This window comes from Solanum pennellii, chromosome 4 (assembly GCF_001406875.1).
Source record: "Solanum pennellii chromosome 4, SPENNV200".
NCBI classification, from domain to species: Eukaryota; Viridiplantae; Streptophyta; class Magnoliopsida; order Solanales; family Solanaceae; genus Solanum; species Solanum pennellii.
The window spans coordinates 5,177,097-5,198,008 of record NC_028640.1 but is presented as its reverse complement, the minus strand read 5'-3'; the positions used below and the strand labels follow the sequence as shown (position 1 = coordinate 5,198,008).

The following is a 20,912-nucleotide window of genomic DNA, read 5'->3' as shown; positions in this document are numbered from 1 at the left end:
CCCCCCAAAAAAAAAAAATTAATATTTTTCTTTTAAAAAAATCAACTTCAAATTTTAATTTTTTTTACCCCTACCCTCTAACCCCCCACACCCACACCCACCACGAAAAAATTCATAAGTTTGTTTTTAAAAAAAAAATCAACTTCAAAAATTATTTTCTACTCTAGTAAAAAATAAAAGATATTTCTCAAAAATATTTTTTACTCAAAAACCAAACACTAAAATAGTTTTCTGGAAAATATATTTTACTTATCAACCAAACATAAAAAAATAAGTCAAATATTTATTTTTCAGAAAAACATTTTCCTTCGTACCAAACACAACCTTAGTCCATTAAAGTATAGAAGGGCAAAGTATAGAGTAGAGCAACAAGGAGATGAGGCACTATTGAGCAAACCAAGACACAGCCAACTTTTAACTGCAATGTACATTAAATTGAACTTAAATGCTCATAAAGACAAAGATCAGAGAGTGATAAATTGTAAGTTAAAATCTGTGCCAAAAATATAAATTTTGTCTAACAAGTAGGGAAAAAATTTAAATGCATTTGATATTTATATCAAATAGATTCAAACTTATAATAATTAGCAATTGATAAACACATGTCATATATATTTGGTTTGACGTAAACATCTGATTTGGGACTCTTCAACCCCCCTACCCCCGTATTCATTGGAATTCTCACATTTATTTACGAGATACTTATTTCGGATGAGTCAATTGAGTTATGTATCATGAACTTTGTATTGCGCACCCGGTCAAAGACTATACATTCAAAGCATCGGATAACAAAAGTTGGGATGAGTCTACTCTGATACCAATAGTGTTAAACAAATACTCAACATTGACTACCCTCTATAAATACATCTCTTCCCTCTAGTCACCCTCTCATAACAAATCACAAAAAGGGTGTCTATAAGCAAAGACATTTGTATACAAGAGACGAATGGGAAAGGGAAAGAGGCTAACAAAGACACTACTCTTTGAGTGTTTGATAATTCTAATAATAGTGTGTGACATGATCATTTTGCCTAGTTTTGGTTGTCCTACAGATGGTAATGGATGCAGAAATTGCATAGTAAATCACATAAAAATCGACTGTCCAAAATGTGCGCCTATTATGCGCTGCATGGCCAAGTGCTTGTGGTGTGGAACGTCGCGTTCAAAATGCATAAAGAAGTGTGATTGCAAAGGTACTTACCCGAGGCTTTCGGATTGCAAGAATTGTTTGTCACAATGCAAATGTAGCTGCAGCTCTGTGTAAAACATGTCTCATTTTGCATATGTAAGTTCTCAGTTGTATCAATCCATGTAGAGAAATCAAGCTAAGGGAAAAGAAATGGTTGTTTAGAGGGGCTAGTTTATCATGTTATATTCACTTTGAAAGAAACATCAACTGCTATGTAGAGAAGTGTTCCAACAATAAGATCTTATTTTTACTTCATTGAAATGAACTGCATATGCTTTTGTTTGAGTACTATCATATGTATAACTGTTACATAGGTGAATTCAGGATTTAGCTTGAATCTTCCTATGGTGATGTTTTTTTTTTTTCAATTTCCCAGCCAGTGTAGGGTACCCGCATTGAAGCCCAGAGTGATTCGGATTCTTATTGGGTATAGTTCATATAAGGGGAAACACTAACTATCATGATTTTTTGCTTACCAGGACTCAAATTCGAGATCTCTGATCAAGGGTCGAGGGATCCAATCCATCCACCACAACCTTGGTGGTACTAGATGGGTTCATCAACCTTAGTCTTGAAACTTAACAAGTTCATTTTCTTCATACATTCATCTTTCTTTTTTCTTATCAGATCAGTGTTAGTATTTTCAGCAAATTTTACAATAGAAAAATGTTCTGAAGACATATTAAACATAAAAAGTTATGTCTATCTTGTGGTCTACATCATGTAGACTTTAAAAAGTTTTTTAGTGCAGGAAAGAATTTTAGATCAAAGTTTCATTTAACAAATAGAAAGAAAACGCTACCATAGGTTATTAGCTATGTTGCTCAAACTATTCAGAAAATGTCCATTGATGTGTGTTATAGTGCATTTTGGAGAATCAAGCACAGATGCGGTAGTATTTTGGAGAGTTTGAACAACATAGGTTATAAGCACAGAGAGAAGGCAACAAGGCAAGAGAAGTCATATACAATAAGATCAACAATTCAGATACATGTATAGATATTGATATAGATATACGTATTAACATATTAAGATCATTGATCGCGGAGAAACCTTTGTAGGCATCGAAATCCCAAATGCTCAGCACAAAACGCCTCTAGTTCATCGCCGCCACCTCTCTCTTTGCATACATCCATTTCCATCCTCTCTACAACATCATCCCAATCCATTAGAAATCCATCCCAGTTCTGTATTTTAGTGTCAGAAACAGCATCTAGTATCTCTTGCAGCCCTACAATCCGGCGACTCAGATCTCGTCTCAGCTCCCTGACAGATGGATCAATTCCTGGAACTGAGTCTAATCTCAATAGCAAATTCATCAGTGCCTCGTTCATCCTGATTCTCTCTCGTTCACTGGACCTTACAGCGTCAACTGTGTCCTGTTTATCAACAAGTGACATGTTACAAACCTGATTTTAGTGGGATGAGGAGGGTAGAATGAACGTAGACCTTACTCCACTTTTGTGAGATAGAGAGATTATTTCTAATACACCTTCGTTTCAAAAGAAACAAAAACAAAATATGTTTGCAAGAGATACAAAGCAAACAGCCATGATCAAATTTCGTTCACAAATCATGAAGGATGCGAGGTTTTGGCGGTATCTGAGCACAATAACATACTCAGTGTAATTTCACAAGTGGAGGACATAAGCAGACCTTACCCCTACCCAGTAGAGAGGTCGTTTCTGAGAGATCCTTATCTCAAAAAAATTGAAAACAAAGCAGGATCGAAAAGAAAATAACAGCAATATTTCATCAATTTGCTACTACAATTATCAGCTTAAAAATTCTAGATCTGTCTCTTTTATTTCAGAGTATATGAACTGAAATTGTTCGGAACACATATATTTATTCAAAATTCTCATTTATTTTTACTGCATCTACAAATTCAAAAATCCGAAAATTAGAGAGAGCAATAGTAAAGTGATAGAATTGAATGATCAATCAGTCAATACCTGTCGTTGGATAAGACGCTGTAAATAATTGGCTTCAGAATTGACGGCTGAGATCTTCTTTACAAGGTTTCGAACTACGTGAGATCTGTAAGCTGACTGTATCTTAACAGCAGCCTTTCCTATCGGAGCCGACGGGTTCCGAAGTTCATTATTTTCCGGCGGGGACTGAATTGGAACTTGGATGATCTTCGGGGTAGATTGGTCATTTTCCGCAAAATAAGTAACTGTGGAAGCACCAGCACCAACATCAACACCGACGGAAGAGTAATAGCTAGTTCTGCGAGAAGTCTTCATAGGCTTTTAGTACAAAAGTTCAATATTTACTTATTTGAAAGAAAATTCAAAATTTACTACTAATTCCGAAAAGTGGAAAGAAGAGGGGATGAATGTTGAAGAACAATATTTATTAGTGTTGATATCATACTTTTTGGCGGGTATTGCGCTATAGGGACCGTTTGGAACCCCTCTTTTTTCTTTTCTCTTTTTAATTTTACTTTTAACGGTCTTGTTTTCTGGCTTTTCCAAACGTTGGTGGGGCCCTGTGGCTGTCGGTTTGTTTTTTTAATATCAATTTTATCGTAATTTATAAATCAAACAGTAGTTTATTAATTTGTGTATGAATAACGTATCTTCGAACCAACTAACAAACATGATATTCTCTCCGTCTCATTTTTATGTGGTACTCTTCGCATTTTCAGATTGAAAGAAATTTATATTGATTGTAAGTTTTTCATAGATCTTTTTAACATTTTGAATTATCAATTATTGAAATTTATAGTAATCTTTACGTAATTTACAAATATATAAGTTTCATTTCAAAAAATTTGAAGATTCCATATGCAAATTTCTGATCAAAGTTAAATTATTTGTCTCTCGAAAAACGATAAATGTCACATAAAATAAAATAGAGGAAGTATTACCTATACAGGATTTAATAACGGTATAACTCACCTATAAACCAGCTATCAAACGAGTTAACAAACCCTTTAGAGCTGTGCTTTTTATGAAGGAAAATGCTTTTACCGATTTTTTCATCTAAAAATAAGTGATTTTTAAACTTATTTTCTGGTGGAGGAGAAAATATTGACAAGGACTTGGACCTTTGTACCGACCCAAGCCTGATTAGTAACTTGACCCCGACCTTTGAGATCAACCCCCGGTCTAACTTTGATATCGAATTAGTATTCAGAATTTATTGATTTGATTAATTTAAATTTGTGTTACTCGAAATCTAATTATTGTTAGATTGTTCTTTACGATAAAAATTTTCATTCTCAAGTCTGTCGATTATTTTTAACATTTTGTTTGCCCAATTCTAGAAGAAATACTTATGCATACATAATATATGTATCAAATTAGTAAGGAATGAGTACATGATGTGTGTAATTTTTAGGCTTAAGTCATACGCAGCCCCTTAAATTTGTCCGCATAATTCACTTAGACACCTTAACTAAGACTTGTACCTATTAAACACTTCTAGAACTTCAAATTATACCACTTGAGCACTTTTTGCCTACCTGGCATTGTGAGTGTGATTCACCGCTCATGAGCGCGTGAAAGGATTTATTTAGTTGAATTATTTTTTAAATAAAAAAAACAGTCAGCTTTCTTCTTCTTCTTCTTTGTGCTTCTTTGCCATCAATAATTTCTTCTTCATCATCATTTTTTTCTTCAAATTTGTCATTATCGCTGCCATCACATACTCCTCTTTTGAGCAACCACCAACATCTCTATCATTAACCTATCATATTGTCGTTTTATTTCTTAAGATCTAGAATCGTCTGAACCTTTTTTTATAAGATCTAGAACTGAATATTTGTCGATTTATGAAAGTAAGCAAAGTTACAGATTGCAATTTAATCAATTCCACCACCTCTACCATTAATGTTTGACTCTGTTCTTTTCTTTCCTCCATATCTTAGAATATTATTTTAATGTTAGATTTTTTAAATTATTTTTTTCAAGTCTAAATCTGCCATTATTGATTTATGGTAAAGAAGAGGAAGAAAAAGAAAAGAAAAAAGTGATTCAATGGGCAACATTAGACGTCTTCATTTTTATTTATTTTTTTGAATTTAATGATTTGTCATTGTTGATTCATACAAATGAAGAAGAAAAGTTTATTTCTTGGCTTTTCTTTGTCAAGTGTTAGAAAATTATTTCACTAAAATAATAACTCAATTTCACAATTAATTGTTGACTTTCCTTCAACTTTTTCCATTGTTGAATTAAGAGAAAACGAGCTATGATGGTGAAGGTAGATGTACAGGGACATTTTTTTATAAAAAAAAATTGAAGAGTTTTTCCTTTATTTTTGTCATAACTTTTTAGTTGTTACTTTGACTCAAGAAATAATTCAAAATGCCACATATGCACCATTTATTTGATAAATTTCCATGTCAGCGCGAGTGTACTACACTCATTTTATGTTTTTAGCTGATTGTCAAAAAAATGCTCAAATGGTTATAATTCTACTCGGTAGAGGTGTTTAATAGGTACATGTTATAGTTAAGGTGTTCAAATGAAATATGCGGACAACTTTAAGGGGCTGTAGATGACTTAAGTCATTTTAAAAGTATAGATAATCATATATTATTATAAGCATGAAGTTCAAAACTTAAAAGTTGAATTACCATTTTGCCCCTCTNTTTTTTATAAAAAAAAATTGAAGAGTTTTTCCTTTATTTTTGTCATAACTTTTTAGTTGTTACTTTGACTCAAGAAATAATTCAAAATGCCACATATGCACCATTTATTTGATAAATTTCCATGTCAGCGCGAGTGTACTACACTCATTTTATGTTTTTAGCTGATTGTCAAAAAAATGCTCAAATGGTTATAATTCGACTCGGTAGAGGTGTTTAATAGGTACATGTTATAGTTAAGGTGTTCAAATGAAATATGCGGACAACTTTAAGGGGCTGTAGATGACTTAAGCCTAATTTTTACGTATATATGAACACTGGAAGAGCAGTTTGCTTCTGTAAATTTATAAACCTACTAAGAGTTTGCTAAAAGAAAATGGCAGTAGTCTCAGTAGCTTTATATATGGAACCACTTTCCTTGATAATGAGTAGTTTCATCTTTCAAAAATCGAGCCAGATTCAAAATTTGAAGTTTATGATTTCTTCAGTGACGTCAAGTTAATACTACACTAATAATCAGTTTCACTATCAAATATTCATAGATATTTAGTAGACTTCTTAATATAACTTGAACAAAAGCTATTGAGTTCACGTGAACCTGTAACCAACTGTTGTTGGCCTAGATGTTGGAAGGAGAAAAAAATAATATGACAACAGAAAATAAGAACATACTGCCAGGAGCCAAGACATATTTCCACAATCGAATGGTTTTATTGAACGAATTGGTGATACTGCATAGATATAGTTCGCGTTACATGTTACAAGTACAACAATTTCATGCATGAGTTTGCTTGTATTCTCCAAATTTTATTTCGATGAGATTGAAGAGGACTGGATTGAGCTAATAAATTCATGTTCTTAGTATGGTGATGGAAGAATTTTACCTGAGCATTTTCCGAAACCAACTGTATAGCCATTTCCCTGCAAACAAAAACGAATCAAGTCCTCATCCATTTTCAATGCACCAGCAACAATGTAAACAACAAATTCAAGGATTATATACTTTTGATGGGTGATCTAAGATAAGAAAAGATACTTTGAATGTAAGATAAAGGAGTTGCTTGTTTAACGTTTTCATATTGTATAAACAAGCAATTTGTTGTGCCTGAAATGCCCTGAATCTAGTAGTAGTAGTTCTGAAATTTACATGTCTAATCGATATTTTTGTTCTCTTTGTTATATTCATGAATCGCTCATCTGTAGGTCAATCGACTCTTTTTTTAGTATGTTTTTTCTTTATTGCCTTAGTTATCGTTGTCCCATGTTTGCATTGTTAGCTTCTACATGATACCTGGTAATTTTGATCCCAACAATTAGGTGATAGACATAGAAAGCTCTTCCTAATTGTATCAAACAAAAAAAATCTTTATAGCAAACCTTGCAACACCCAGTGAATATGACTTCATCTCCATCTTCTATGAACGTACGAGTTACTCCACCTAAAGATAGAGGTTTTGTTCCGTTCCACGTTAATTCAAGAAGGCTTCCATAAGTTCCTGGTTCCTGGACGGAATATGAAGCATTACTTCACAATAACAACAAAAGAAGTATCTTCTCGACTTAAGAAGACACGAATATGAAAATTGGAAGAACACTTCAAAGATAGTTGGCCATGAAATCTTACAGGTCCACTCATAGTTCCGGATCCAAGAAGATCACCGGGCCTTAGGTTGCAACCGTTAACAGTATGGTGAGCAAGTTGTTGCGAAATTGTCCAATATCTATACCACCAAGATAGAAAATAACTCAATAACATAACTACTTCGGACTCTATGATCACGAGAATGACAGTGGTGGAGACAGAATTCTTACAAGTGCTTGAAGTTGCTTTTCGTGACAGCATAGGAGTGTTCTTGTCCAGCAGGTTTAATCAAAACCTTTAAGCAGAAGGAAATCATCAAATCCACATAAAGGAATCATATAGTACTATTAGATAATCATGCAGCCAACAACATTTAGCAGAAAATCTAGAATACCTCCAACTCTATGTCGTAGTTTCTGGATTCCTTCTCCGCGAGATATGGCAAGGGAGGAGGATTCTGCAATATAAAATGTCTTAGTATTTAATGGCGTATTTCCTGCGGTGACTAAAGTAATAAAGCTACCTGCTTTGGACCATCACAAACAAAAGGTTCCAGAGCATCTAAAGTCACAATCCAAGGCGATATAGTTGTGCCTGATACAACATTTGTTACAGTATAATTAGTGGGAAGAAATTTTTATCTTTTGTAAATAATGCGAGCAATGAAAGTAGCAAGCACAGAATTACTTACCGAAGCTCTTCCCAAGAAAGGGACCGAGAGGTACACATTCCCATCCCTGGATATCTCTTGCTGCAGAGCTCAGCTTCTAATTAGTATGTCATCAGTATATAAAGTCGATGAAATAGAAACGAAACAAAATGTGTCTTGCACATACCGCTCCAATCATTCATCAAGACGAGGCCAAATATGTGATCTGCAGCTTCATTAACATCTATAGGCTTTCCGAGTTTATTTCCAGGCCCAACTACAGCAGCCTTCAACCACAAATCAGAAAATTATTGAAAAGGTAGTCTAAACTAGTGTTGTTGTAACAGTCATAAGGACTCTTACCATTTCTAGCTCAAAGTCCATTTTACGAGATGGTCCAAAATATGGTGGTGAATTCCCTTTGGGACGATCCTGTCCTCTACATAAAAATATGACTAGGGTAAATATGAGAAGAAATCCAACTAACATCTGTCTGAGATTCTCTCAATCTTGATCGGAGAATATGTCTCACCTTGGTCTTATAATGTCAGTGCCCGATACAACAATAGATGAGGCACGTCCATGGTATGCGATAGGAAGACAAAACCTGACAGTAAGTTAATAATCACATTGAGTAAAGAACATATAAAGGAAGAATAGAGTGCTTTATAAATTGGGATAACGAATTCTGGCTTAATTATTTGAGTCTCGTACCAGTTTGGTTTGATTGGGTTCTCAGAGCCACGAAACATGAGCCCACAATTCGTGGCATGATTTATGTTTGAATAGAAGTCAGTATAGTCTCCAATGGCAACAGGAAGAAGCATTTCCGCATTGTCCTACAAAATTACATATCAGCCAGACCAACACGAACAGAGCCCTCTATTACACATTGATGAATTTGAAAATGTCCTACCATAGGCTGAAGAGCTTTTTGCCTCAGAAATGCATCGTCACGCAATATTGGTTCAGTATCTATACAAAGAATAAATCGTAAACATAACTTTCTTCTGGCAGAGAATATAGTGAACTTCAGACAGATGCAAAAAGTAACTAAAGAAAGTGCAGACCAGACAATAGCTTTTGTAATGTAGCACGAGCTTCCTTCCATGCAGGACGTCCCAGTTCCAGGAACTTGTTGAGATTAGACTGCACCATCGATGAGAAAAATCAATACCAACTCTGGCTTCCAATCCAAAACTCAATGAAACAAAACGGAAGACACGTAAAAGAAAGCAAGATTTAGACACCAGAAGTGAAGTTGCTACCAGAAGTGATTGATGATAAGTTCTATTTGGCTAACTTCGCATCAACATTTTCACATTTTCATCGAACTGCTTGTAAGTTGGCTCAGACACCACGACTAGCAAACTCGAAGAATCCCTTCCTATATTTCCTCACATATCAAATTCTAATTCCCAAATGTATCACCTGATTCCTATTTCACAAATTCTATGATTCTTATTTCACATTCTTCGAAAATTTAAATTTTATAGCTAGCCGTTTGTCTTTGGTTAAACAATTTGAAATACACTTTTGCCCAATATTAGAGCAGCAATTTGTGCTTCGCTAAGTTTTCAAAGGTGCTTCGAGAAAAAACACATTTTTTTCAAAACACGTTGAAGTACCAATATATTTCATTTTTAGTTGTTCATTTTAAGTACTTATTCTTCCTACTACATTTACTTATTAAATAACTATATAAAGTAGTATATCTTTTCTATAAATTTGTTTCTCTTACTTTTTTTTATTCTATTTTTTAAAAAAATATTTACTTTCATTTTTCATAAAATTTTAATTTCAACTTTCTACGTTGCAATTTAAAAACCACTTTCAATATAACACATTTAAGACCACTTTCAATGCGACAGTTTAAGATCATAAAATTAAGAATATTTTGGTACATTCAACCTAGCTTAATTAGTTTAAAAACAGAAGATTTACATGTCAAGTCAAAATCAAAAAAGCAAATTGAAAACCGAAAGAGGGGATACACATAGTATTAGTACTCAAATTCAGAAATCTAAAACATCATTAATAAAGCTAATTTAGTACATTACACACCTAATTCGTGTCAACATGAGCCAACTAAAATAAAATTGAGTAGATTGTTAAACTGGAAGAAGTGAAGAAATTTGAGAAACCTGATTGAAACAATCTGAATTTTTGAGAAGAGGACCGTCAAATAGATCGGCGGAAGCAATAACGGAGAGATCCAAAACGTAATCACCAATGGCGACACCAATTCTAGGTTCAAAATCCGGCGCAGGCCGGAAAACGCCGTACGGAAGGTTCTCGATCGGAAATTGGGAATCCGATTGAACTTCGAGGAACGATTTCAATCCCATACTTACCGGAAAACGGCACCGGCTAAAATTGAAAACAGAGTAGAAGGAACAATAATGGAGTTTAGAATTTTTATTGTGTAACTAAACATAAAAAATAGAAATAACTGAAGAAGATTACGTAATTTATTGAAATACGCCATGAATTAATAAAATGAGAATCAAAGTACTGCTAAATTGAGAAATGTGAAGCATGTGACAAATTCAGTTAAATTATTGCTACCCTGAACTATAGTGTGTATACTATTTGTCGTTGCATGAATAATATGGGCAGGGTCAGAATTTTCATTAACGAATTTAAAAATGAAGCGTGAATAGAGTGGGACTCGAAAACACGCAAAAGTTTTTCTAAAATTTGAATAAGAAACGTGAATAGATCGTAATTCTAGTGTTTAAATAGTTGTGTAATGTGAACTTTCTGACTATGACAAGACCCACGAGAGATTACAGTGTCTCGAGTCGAAGGATATGCCGCTTGTTTATTAGACTTATTTAAGAAATAAAGTTATAATTTTGCTATCGACTATTATTTTTTGAGATCGATGAGCACTTGATTCTGAATGAGGCAGGTGCAACGAGGGGATAGTTGGTTAATGCCAACCATTTGTCCTGATCGGAATTGTGATTGAATATGACATTTGTTAATTGAGTTTAATAAAGAAATATAATTTCGTCTTAACTTTAATATCTATTATAGTTTTTGACATAATGATAAGTTTTTAATCCGTAACATATATATTCAAATTTAAAAATATCTTAATAAAAATATTTTAATATGTGTTTTAGTGTCTAATTAGAATTAAAATAGTATCCTAAAAAATTCAATTGTATTCGATGTGTACAGTATCATATGATATAAAACATTGAATACGAGTAAATATTTATTATAGGCAAAAGTATGAATAATTGGAGAACACTTATACAAGCATAGTATCAAACAACTTTTCATTGTTGATGTCACCATATCCCAATAATTATTGTCTAACAAATTAAAACCCTATGAAAACAACTATAGTATCTCAAAACAAAATTTATTCTCTATATTTTATTTAAATCACTATTATATTGAATATAGTATTAAGGGGATCTGGCTCCTCTTCATTTTTTTCCTCTCCATTTTCTCCAAGTTTCAATCTGGATTAATGACATGTGTTATAGGTCAAAATAAATGGTTAAGATTTAATTTTTCAAAGTTAACCTCTAACCATGATTTAGTTAATAAATATATTATATATCAAGTATTAAAATTATTATAATCTCACAATCTTAGCAACATATTATCTTGTCCATAAATATAGAAAAGAAAAGTTTTCTTTCCTTTTTTTCGTAGGATCTTTTTTTTTTCATTTATATAATAGTTTTATTGTAATCTTTTGTTAAAAGCATATTGATCCGTGATTAATAAATTACCTAGAAATAATCAAACCATTTTAACAAACTAATTTCAATTTCATAATAAGATTACGAATACGGTGATACCAGTAAATACGATAGTTAATTATAGTTTCTATACTTTTGTTCAGTTAATTAGATAAAAAGATTATTTAAAAGAAAATTTAAAAAAATCTTACGTATAAAAGAAATTTAGGAAGAGAATTTTTTTTATTATATTTATGGACAAGATAATATGTTGCTAAGATAGTTATATTATAATAATTTTTAATACTTAATATATAATGTATTTATTAATTAAATTATAGTTAGAAATTTATTTTAGAAATTAAATCTTAACCATTTATTTTAACCTATGACATGTGTCATTAATCCAAATAGGAACTTGGAGAAAATGAAGAGAAAAGAAATAGAGAAGAGCCGGATGGGTATTAAAGCATAGATTTGTTTTGTTCCCTACGTCGGAATTATTTGATTCAAACTCTTTTGGTGATTTTCTTCTAGGATTTTTACCAACTAATCATAATTAAAACAATCATTAAAGAATTAATTATTTATAGAAAATTTTCTATAGAATTACAAATTAAAATGAACCTTTACAGATACTATCTACAATTCCAATGCATTTTCTCTGTTTAATACGCGAGAAATTATAGAAGCGAATTCAAAATTTACGAAACATGAACGGAGACTTCTCCGATTGCTCCGTGATATTGATATTGCTTGGTGGGACTAATTATTAAACTGATTGACATATATTAATCAAATGACACCAATTTATACAGTTCATAGTTAATTGTATTGTAAGATTATTGAAGAAAATTTAATCATAAATTTGGAGAGTTTATTTCTACGTGAAAATGAATAACTTCGAGAATGATATCTGAAATTAATATAGTAGATTACAAATTAATAACACAGAGACCATTGCATCACCAATCTTAAATCATAAAAATAGTAATTTGATACAGCTGATTACTTCAACTTGTCACACCCAGCCAAAAATAATAAAATAAAATAGAACCAACAACCCAGAAATATATATTAGAAACTATTTTAAAATGGATTGGTGAAGGAAATCTATAAGAGAAACAAAAATATCAATTCTTCACTTCTGACAAAAAATAGTTTCTAAGAAAATATTTTTGTTGTTGCTGTGAGATTCATATAACCGACTCCAACCTATTAAAAATTGAAACATAGTGTATACCCATTGTAATGTTACACACGACTAGAGTCTGAAAATGACAAGTTTTACACAAACCTTGGAGAGGTTGTTTCCAACAATTAAAACATAATTACTATTTTTATTTCACTACGAAATGAAAAATATTTTTCTCCGCACCGAACACACCCTTATTGTTCAAGACTCTTAGTACTATTTGGGGAGTAAAACATGATAATATCAGCTTCTTCAGGTAACCTAAAAGTCACTTTCTTCTTCAATTTTTCATTTGGACTTCTACTCATTGCTTCAAAATACCCTAATTCTCCTCCAACAACTAATCTTTCAGATGAAACACTAATTCTTGGAGAAAATAAATTATCTTTATTGATCATGAACTCTGGTGACAAGTAAACACTAGGGTTTATATTTGATGAAGCCAAGAGGATATCTTTCAAAGTTTTGTGAACTTGAAGAGGACTAGTTGTATCTTCAAGATTTCTTGAACAAGGGTTACTTTGTTTGATCTTTTTTGGTTCATGGACTTCTGAATTTGGCTTGTTGAGACAACAAAGTTTAGCACCCATAATTGGAAATTTTGGAAATAATTTTATCCTAACAAGAGGCAAAAAACGACAACAAGCCCGGTGTATTGAATGAGGGTAAGATATAGACAAACCTTACCCCTATTTGAAAGATAGTAAAACTATTTATGATAGATCCTAGACTCAAAATAAAAGTACTTGAAGCAAGATAAAATTTAGGAAGTAGCAATATCCAAGGTTAGAGGTAAGGGGTTGAGAAATTTTGGGAAATAGGGATACTTTGGAGAAACCTATAGAAAGAATGGTTGTATTTTAATATGCTCTATGTTTTGGCTTAGTTTTTGTCAAGGTTTATACTTTGTGGATAGTACTTGTCTAAATTCATTGTATTAACTATTGAGAGCTAATAAAATATATATTTTACATGATTTATCTGTTTTCAAAAGTATTTAGAATACTTTGCTCTATGTAATCTATTCTCATTCATTCTAGCCTTGATCCTTGACTTGACAATGCAGGTACTTCATGTATTTATGCTTTATATAAAGTATGGTTTCATTCATTTTTAATAAAGGTAAATAGGTTCTTCAATGCTATTTAAAATAATGAAGGTTGCCATGAAATTTGTATTCACCCAAGACAAACATTTTTTTATGAAGGTAAAGTTCAGAAGACAAAATTATATGGGAAAAAGTGAATTGTCAACTAATTGAAACCTGGTTTTGCAAAGGACTGATGATAAATGCAAAGCAAACTTACAATCCTACCATGATTGTTTGCATGAAAATGGATTGGAGTTTCAACAAATCGATTCAGCAATACTTGTAAGTTGTATCACCACATCAAACTCAACTGTCTGCTAAAGGTACACAAGAAGAGCAGAAACCATAGAATTCTAATAGTGTTTTCTTGTATGCACTTATAGACGCGGACTGCTGGAAGTCGAAGCAGTCAGCCTGGAAAGTGCAGAAATGATTGGTTTAAGAGAAGGGCATTTTGAAAAGGCTAAATTCTATGCCATTTCCTTCTTCTACCCTTCTCATCCAAGGGACTAATATCATGTCTCTGTAGTGTGTGTGTGTGTGTACAGTCATATAAAAATGAATGACCAGTATTGGAAATGTAAGAAGTTCGGTAAGCAGATATGTCGACAGCAGAACAACAACCGGCCAGTAAACTCCTCAAATTGAATTCATGTGGCTACAGCCATATTGGCAAAATCAAGATCAAGGGTACATAATTTCACCCTTTTCTTGGTACATGCAACTTCCAATCAAGAATAACATCACATATTGACAAATTCAAATTGAGTGCACACATAATGAGAGAAGCAAGATTTCAGAGCAAGAAACATTTAAAATTGTAATAAAGAATAAATAGTTCCAACGGGGAAATCTCATATTGCATACTTCAATTTAAGATGATTCTCATCAACAAAACTTTTCATGTGAACAATCAAACTCTTTTCAAAGAGAACACAGAGAGAGATAAACAAGGTCAATTCAACAAACAAGAGTATTGTAGCAATAGTAGCCTAAAACACTAGCTCATGTGGTTTCATGCCTGACTTTAGTGAAAACCTTGCAGATAAATAACCCTTCAAATCAGGAACAGCCTCAATGGCCTTAATCAATGATGCATCTACGGCTTTCTGGGCATCTTTCTTTTCCTGTGGAAGCTCATTCTTCTCCTGAATTAGCAAGAACAAATAAAATCAAAAGAATCATCAGTATCTCAGTAAAAATCAATCAACACCATCTTAACCCAATCTTAGTTAAACTCAGCTTCAAGGGAATTCTACATATCATTACATCCATTAAATTACATTACAAATAAATGAATTACAAAGAGTTGGGAATGTAAGAAGTTCGGTAAGCAGATAAGTCGACAGTATAACGACAACCGGCCAGTAAACCACTCAAATTTAATTCATATAGCTACAGCCACATTGGCAATCAAGATGTTGGATACTGAATTTCACCCATCTCTTGGTACATGTAGCTTTCAATAAAGCATTACATTTGATCTTCTCCAATGCTAGAGACAGCTCAATCATTTATTGCCAATTTCACAGTATCCCCGTGTTTCACAAGGAAATCCCATATTGCATGTTCTAATTTAAAGATAACCAGCTTTTTAAATTCTACATATCCATTTTTCAGATACTTCACATCTGTTCCATCCATTTAATTCCATTACGAGTAAATGAACTACAACTAGTATAGGAAATGTAAGAAGTTCGGTAAGCAGATAAGTCGACAGCAGAACGACAACCGGCCAGTAAACCACTCAAATTGAATTCATTTAGCTACAGCCACGTTGGCAATCAAGATATTGGGTACTGAACTTCACCCTACTCTTGGTACATGTAGCTTTCAATCAAGCACTACATTTTGATCTTCTCTAATATAATCCATCATATATTTTAGCACACAAATATATTTTAGCACACAATTAGGAGTCAATCTGTTCCAACATTGTTGAACTCTGTTATCAGAGTTAATCTAACGACTTCACAAAACTAGAGAATTACTAAAAATTAAGACTTTAAACTAAAATCAGTTAATATAAACCAGAAATGAACTTTACCTCTTTTTTCTCTTCAAAAAACTCCCCTTCACCCTTCTTCTGCTTCTTCTCAGCTTCCTTAGCAAAATACTTATCATCAATCTTCTCAACATTCACTCCACTAACATCAACTTTCGTTGAAGTACCGATCACATAAGCTTGATTAACACGTCTTAAAGGAACCCCATTAAGTTTAAAAGGCCCAGTAACAAGAAGCAACCCAGATAAAAGCTGTTTCAAGAAAACAACTCTCTTCCCCTTAAACCTACCAGCAAGGATAATCAACACTGTCCCTGGAGAAATACTCGCTCTTAGCTTCGTGGGTTTTGGTTTGTGCTTGTTTACAAGGGGTTTTTTCACGTCATCAGCAGGGTAGAACTTTGGGGATTTCTCAGCTGGTGGAGCTGAGATTGGTTTTTTCTGGTGTTGAGGGAATTTTCCACCGTTTTTCTTCTTGATTGCCCATAAACCCTTTTTGTGGTACATTTTGGAACGTGAGAACTTACCCACGCCGCGAATTAGCTCTGGGTTACGGAGTGTCTTCTTGGCCGCCATTGTTGAAGCTCCGAAGAAAGAGAGAATTAACAGTTAACCTAGCAGATTGTTATATACAGCTAGGGTTAAATGTCGATGCCTAAAATGTCAGATGTCCATTTTGGGCTTAACGTTTTGGGCCTTAACTTGGATTTAGTGGATCATTTCATGTAATTAGATCCGGTCCACCTTTTTCACAAATGGACTCCCGTGATCTTGAATTTTTGATCCCTCTTGATAAAATTTTCAAAAAATAACTTTTATTTTAGAAAATTCGTAGGGATAATTTTTTGGCATAATACATAAATTTGTCCTTAAACTTGGCTTCAAATTTTAAGTATGACCTCAAACTTTCACAGTGCACAAATAGACACTTTAACTATCCTATTGTTTTATAAATACACACGCGAATCCTACATGGCAAAACGCGTGTTATGCACGTTTTCTGCGCGAGTTATGACTATTTTAAAGGCCCACAACGGTAAAAAAAGCAGAAATGACAAATATACCCTTAATGAATTCCTTTTATATATATCTTTATATTTCCAAATTAAAATTTACCTAAAATCTAATTTCTCTTTCCTCCTCTTTCAAATCTAATTTTTTTCCCCTGTTTAGAACGATCTGTGCTCATATTGTGTAAATGGCTTCTAATTTTTTTTGTCATTGTGGAAAAAGAGCTATAATGAAGATTTCTTGGTCTGCAAACAATTAATTTTAAATTTTTTTTACTTCTTAAATGACGTGTAACTTTTTTTAAAAATAATGACGTGTAAAATATTTAATTAGTTGGCAGTTATTGAGTGGCTCACTAATACACGTGGGCGCGATTGTATTTCACGCTCTTTGGTCCAAAAATCGCGTGTGTATTTATAAAAAAAATAGGATAGTTAAAGTGCCTATTTGTGCACTGTGAAAGTTTGAGGTCATACTTAAAATTTGAAGCCAAGTTTAAAGGCAAATCTATGTATTATGCCTAATTTTTTTGTTGTCCATTGAATATAAGTTATCGAAACAAATTAGTTTTTGTCTATAGAGTAAAAGTTCAAGATATTTCAAAATAGTGAACATGTTCAATTGACTACAAATCATGTCGTATATGTAAAAAGTTAGAACTTATGACTGACAGAAAGAACTGGATGAAGTCCTAACCATTTGTTAGAGAAAAAAGAATGAGCTAAACTTATAGAATTTCTAAAAAAGTTTTTGATTTCTTCCAAATATAGATAATTAATCATTTGTTTATATCATGCTCCAAACTCAAGGAGTGCAACTGTTACTTAATGCCAAAACTTGGGCCTAAATCGATTCGGATGAACCATTTGCTAATAGCGCATAGTAGTCACACTTATTTAAGAAAACAAACAAGTATATCTCGGCTTAAAAATAAGTCCTTGATCAGTTTGACCCTGCCAACAGCTATGTAAAGGAAACAACAACTCTCAACATCTTATATAAAGAAATAGCCATCTAGCAGACAAGTCATGTTTGAACCGTCGAGGCCACCATTTATATCTAGAAAAATGTAAACATATTATATCAAGACAGTACACCAAACAACCATCAAAATTTAGCAACCCAACAAACAAGTCAAGTATGACTGATAACGCAGTTATACAACCCAACACAAGTCTGCAAGCCTTTAAGAGTAGTAAAGCTTGATGGGGACAGGGCTCGACCTACTCAAAAATTATATACAACAAAAGCCAATAAACCTGTCAACTCTGGCAGCACCGCAAGAAAGGGTCTAGTCAACATACTGGAACTTAACTGTTCTGCTGGGAAAGTCTATTGAGTTGTCTGTCGGGATCTGCAAGCATGTATGTTGCGGCCCCAAGCAAGGGGCGTTAGTAAGAAGTAACATATTGAATATTAGGACTATAAAACTGAATCTAATAGGATTATACCCTTAAAATATTAATAAAAATGAAATAAATCTGATTGGGTAAGGAAAATATCAACATATCCCTCATTATTTTCGGCTAACTTTTCTTAATCGGGCAGCCTAACTTTAAAAGGTCATATATCACTTATCCGAACTCAAAACTTAGCAAACACAATGGAGTTGGAAAGATAATTCAAAGATCTTTCCAATGGTATGTTGTAGCACGCCTAACTCATCCTATGCTAGGTGTTATGGTCGTTTGAAGTTGACCCAAAATTCATACTTAGCTTAACTCTCAAAATTTCAGATTTTTGTTATTTCCAATTTAGTTCTTTTAGAACTAAAGGTGTTACATTTAGTGACCTGACCTTAATACTTAAGAAAATTTTAATTTCCTTCGTGAAAATTTCACTCACTACAAAGAACGGTTCGAGTCTTAGTTCAAAATTTTTTTAGGGTGTTACAAAGGTGTCGAATGAATCTATATACCTCTATCGATAGCCCTTGTCCACGTAGAAGTCACATAACTCCCTTAGGCAATGATATAGCCCCATAGGCAATACATAGCCCTTTTAGGCAACAATGTAGCTCCGTTTGCAATTTATATTCACTTTTAGACATCAATATAGCCCCATAGGCAGCACATGACCCTCTTTAGCATCAATATAACCCTGTAGGCAAGACATAGCTCTCTCTAGTATCAATATAGCTCCGTGGGCAAGACTTATCCCTCTTAGGCAACAACATGGCTTATTTGGCTGTTCATAACTCTGCAGCTAACCCAAATAGCCCCAAGGGCAATAACAAACAATTCAATAGGCTAAAAGCGAGCAATTTAGCCACAAAAAACAATGTATACGAATAGTCTCTAAATTGTTCCCTACATAGGGTCGTTATTAACAAATTTGAGTTCCAGCAAAGAAGGATTACAACCACTTAATTAGTTAAGCACTAACGATTATGTCTACGCGTTCACCAACTATAACAACCCTATTATATCGCTCCTAGACTTTAAGGAAACATGTTTAAGGAAACATGTCGAACGAAGGAAATTGCCTTAACATACCTTTTTCAATGAATTTCAGCGGCTTATCGGCTTCTACTCAAAACCTCTCTCGATACTAATAAGGCAACACCACAATCAACACACAAGAATGGACATTACTATGATAATCCAACAAAAGATATGAATTTTCATCGTAACTCACTATTAACGGCTTACGAAGCCTTGAATCAATGAAATAAGGTTATTACCTTGAAATTAAGCTCGAAATAAAACTCAGAACCTCCAAACAAAGTATAACCCCTGTTGCTACAACAACCATAGAGGTACACCACACAATCCACAACAAAAACTTTACCAAAATAATGAGCTCTCAACACAAAGGAACTTTCCTTAAGCTTGCAAGATGAAATCACCAAGACCTAAATAGTGTTTTATGAACTTGGGAGACTTTCTCTTTATTTTGAGCTACTGGAATATAAAAATGAAAAAGAAAATGAAGCAGGTCGATTAAATAAAGTTCCCACCGATCTTGGCAAGTACTCATCGACCTTGTCCCACCTTACGTTTGCTTGCGTCATCTCACAAAAATATAAATATTTCTGTATTTAGAAGTTGTACTAATCAACATTTTGACGCGTCGGAAACTAGACTCATATGCCTTCAATTTGATACTTTATGACCCCATAACTATTTATATATTAGGAGGAAATCACCGAGATATATGATCCAAATTTCGAAAAACTTTAAAAGAAACTTATAATAACTTTCGCCAACTTTTATTTCATAACTCGCTTAACATCAAAACATGAGATATGTCCCTGGAACACTTAAAATATGACATACTCATATTAATCATCATTCCATTAAGGCTCGGGTTAATTTAAACATTCTGGAAGTATGATTACAATTTATCACGATCTGTGAGTAGCTGGGATATTGAGAAATATCCTGCAAGTTTTCTCGAAAAGAACGATGACTATATTTTTTTCTCATGTTTTTTTTGTTTATGATTCAATATTTTAGTGTCCTAAACGTGGAGGAACCATATGATTCCATGTTTAATGTCAGGATGATAAAAATTTTAACACATTTTATTCTTATTGCTCTTTTCAATCTGAAAGTGAAAAGACTTAATAGAGGCAATCACAATTAGGATTGGCAAACGAGCGAATCGAGCCGAATATGAGTCGATCAAAAAACGAGTCAAATAAAAATGGGTAAGTTACCTGACTCGACTCATATTTTAAATGGGTAAAAACGAGTTACCCAATGGATAATAATGGTAACCATTTTTACCCATATTATATTAGAGATCTTGTTAAAAGCTTTAAAAAAACAAAAAAGAAAAAAAAAATTTATTACTCCACTCACTCCACCCCTATCAGCCCCCTTCACACCCCAATCCAATTCTTTTTTGATTTTTTTTAAAAAACTAAATTACAACACCACCCC

General features: G+C 33.1%; 3 protein-coding genes and 3 non-coding genes across 8 annotated transcripts; all 6 read right to left on the bottom strand.

Moving 5' to 3' along the window:
- Positions 1 to 2,115: 2,115 nt before the first annotated feature.
- LOC107015695 (BAG family molecular chaperone regulator 5, mitochondrial) lies at positions 2,116 to 3,611 on the bottom strand. The gene is made up of 2 exons (XM_015216044.2): positions 3,145 to 3,611; positions 2,116 to 2,568 (listed from the first exon to the last, which is right to left on the bottom strand). The coding sequence occupies exons 1-2, from the start codon at positions 3,436 to 3,438 to the stop codon at positions 2,224 to 2,226; spliced, it is 639 nt and encodes a 212-aa protein (XP_015071530.1). The 5' UTR covers positions 3,439 to 3,611; the 3' UTR covers positions 2,116 to 2,223.
- Positions 3,612 to 4,865: 1,254 nt separating this feature from the next.
- Positions 4,866 to 10,502, bottom strand: LOC107015694 (fumarylacetoacetase-like). 3 transcript variants are annotated; one of them, XM_027916164.1, is made up of 15 exons: positions 10,165 to 10,499; positions 9,091 to 9,169; positions 8,937 to 8,995; positions 8,735 to 8,859; positions 8,553 to 8,627; positions 8,384 to 8,459; positions 8,208 to 8,307; positions 8,063 to 8,122; positions 7,895 to 7,965; positions 7,766 to 7,828; positions 7,602 to 7,666; positions 7,414 to 7,510; positions 7,167 to 7,292; positions 6,674 to 6,710; positions 4,866 to 4,885 (listed from the first exon to the last, which is right to left on the bottom strand). In XM_027916164.1, exons 1-15 carry the CDS (start codon positions 10,366 to 10,368, stop codon positions 4,881 to 4,883), a joined length of 1,242 nt encoding a protein of 413 aa, XP_027771965.1. In that variant the 5' UTR covers positions 10,369 to 10,499; the 3' UTR covers positions 4,866 to 4,880. The 3 variants fall into 3 exon arrangements, with proteins under 3 accessions (XP_027771965.1, XP_027771964.1, XP_015071529.1); XM_027916163.1 differs by lacking the exon at positions 4,866 to 4,885 and adding an exon at positions 6,363 to 6,520 and having other exon boundaries at positions 10,165 to 10,502; XM_015216043.2 differs by lacking the exon at positions 4,866 to 4,885 and having other exon boundaries at positions 6,479 to 6,710; positions 10,165 to 10,497.
- A 4,083-nt stretch (positions 10,503 to 14,585) lies between these two features.
- LOC114077054 lies at positions 14,586 to 14,676 on the bottom strand. Its single transcript, XR_003578146.1, has one exon. It is a non-coding gene; the product is annotated as a small nucleolar RNA snoR109 (small nucleolar RNA).
- Positions 14,677 to 14,827: 151 nt separating this feature from the next.
- LOC107017663 (60S ribosomal protein L6-like) lies at positions 14,828 to 16,640 on the bottom strand. Its single transcript, XM_015217863.2, has 2 exons — positions 16,057 to 16,640; positions 14,828 to 15,157 (listed from the first exon to the last, which is right to left on the bottom strand). The coding sequence occupies exons 1-2, from the start codon at positions 16,588 to 16,590 to the stop codon at positions 15,002 to 15,004; spliced, it is 690 nt and encodes a 229-aa protein (XP_015073349.1). The 5' UTR covers positions 16,591 to 16,640; the 3' UTR covers positions 14,828 to 15,001.
- Positions 15,323 to 15,413, bottom strand: LOC114076993. Its single transcript, XR_003578089.1, has one exon. It is a non-coding gene; the product is annotated as a small nucleolar RNA snoR109 (small nucleolar RNA).
- On the bottom strand, positions 15,694 to 15,784 carry LOC114076991. Its single transcript, XR_003578087.1, has one exon. It is a non-coding gene; the product is annotated as a small nucleolar RNA snoR109 (small nucleolar RNA).
- Positions 16,641 to 20,912: the final 4,272 nt, after the last annotated feature.

What these genes read in the sequence shown, in the direction of transcription:
- LOC107015695 (XM_015216044.2), bottom strand. Translation starts at nt 3,438, where the DNA reads ATGAAGACTTCTCGCAGAACTAGCTATTACTCTTCCGTCGGTGTTGAT. An exon ending in AGCGTCTTATCCAACGACAG is followed by an intron (nt 2,569 to 3,144) that starts GTATTGACTGAT and finishes GTTGATAAACAG; the next exon opens with GACACAGTTGACGCTGTAAG.
- LOC107015694 (XM_027916163.1), bottom strand. Translation starts at nt 10,368, where the DNA reads ATGGGATTGAAATCGTTCCTCGAAGTTCAATCGGATTCCCAATTTCCG. An exon ending in CCGGAACTATGAGTGGACCT is followed by an intron (nt 7,293 to 7,413) that starts GTAAGATTTCAT and finishes TATTCCGTCCAG; the next exon opens with GAACCAGGAACTTATGGAAG. An exon ending in TGGTTTCGGAAAATGCTCAG is followed by an intron (nt 6,521 to 6,673) that starts GTAAAATTCTTC and finishes ATATCTATGCAG; the next exon opens with TATCACCAATTCGTTCAATA.
- LOC107017663 (XM_015217863.2), bottom strand. Translation starts at nt 16,590, where the DNA reads ATGGCGGCCAAGAAGACACTCCGTAACCCAGAGCTAATTCGCGGCGTG. An exon ending in TTTTTGAAGAGAAAAAAGAG is followed by an intron (nt 15,158 to 16,056) that starts GTAAAGTTCATT and finishes TTGCTAATTCAG; the next exon opens with GAGAAGAATGAGCTTCCACA.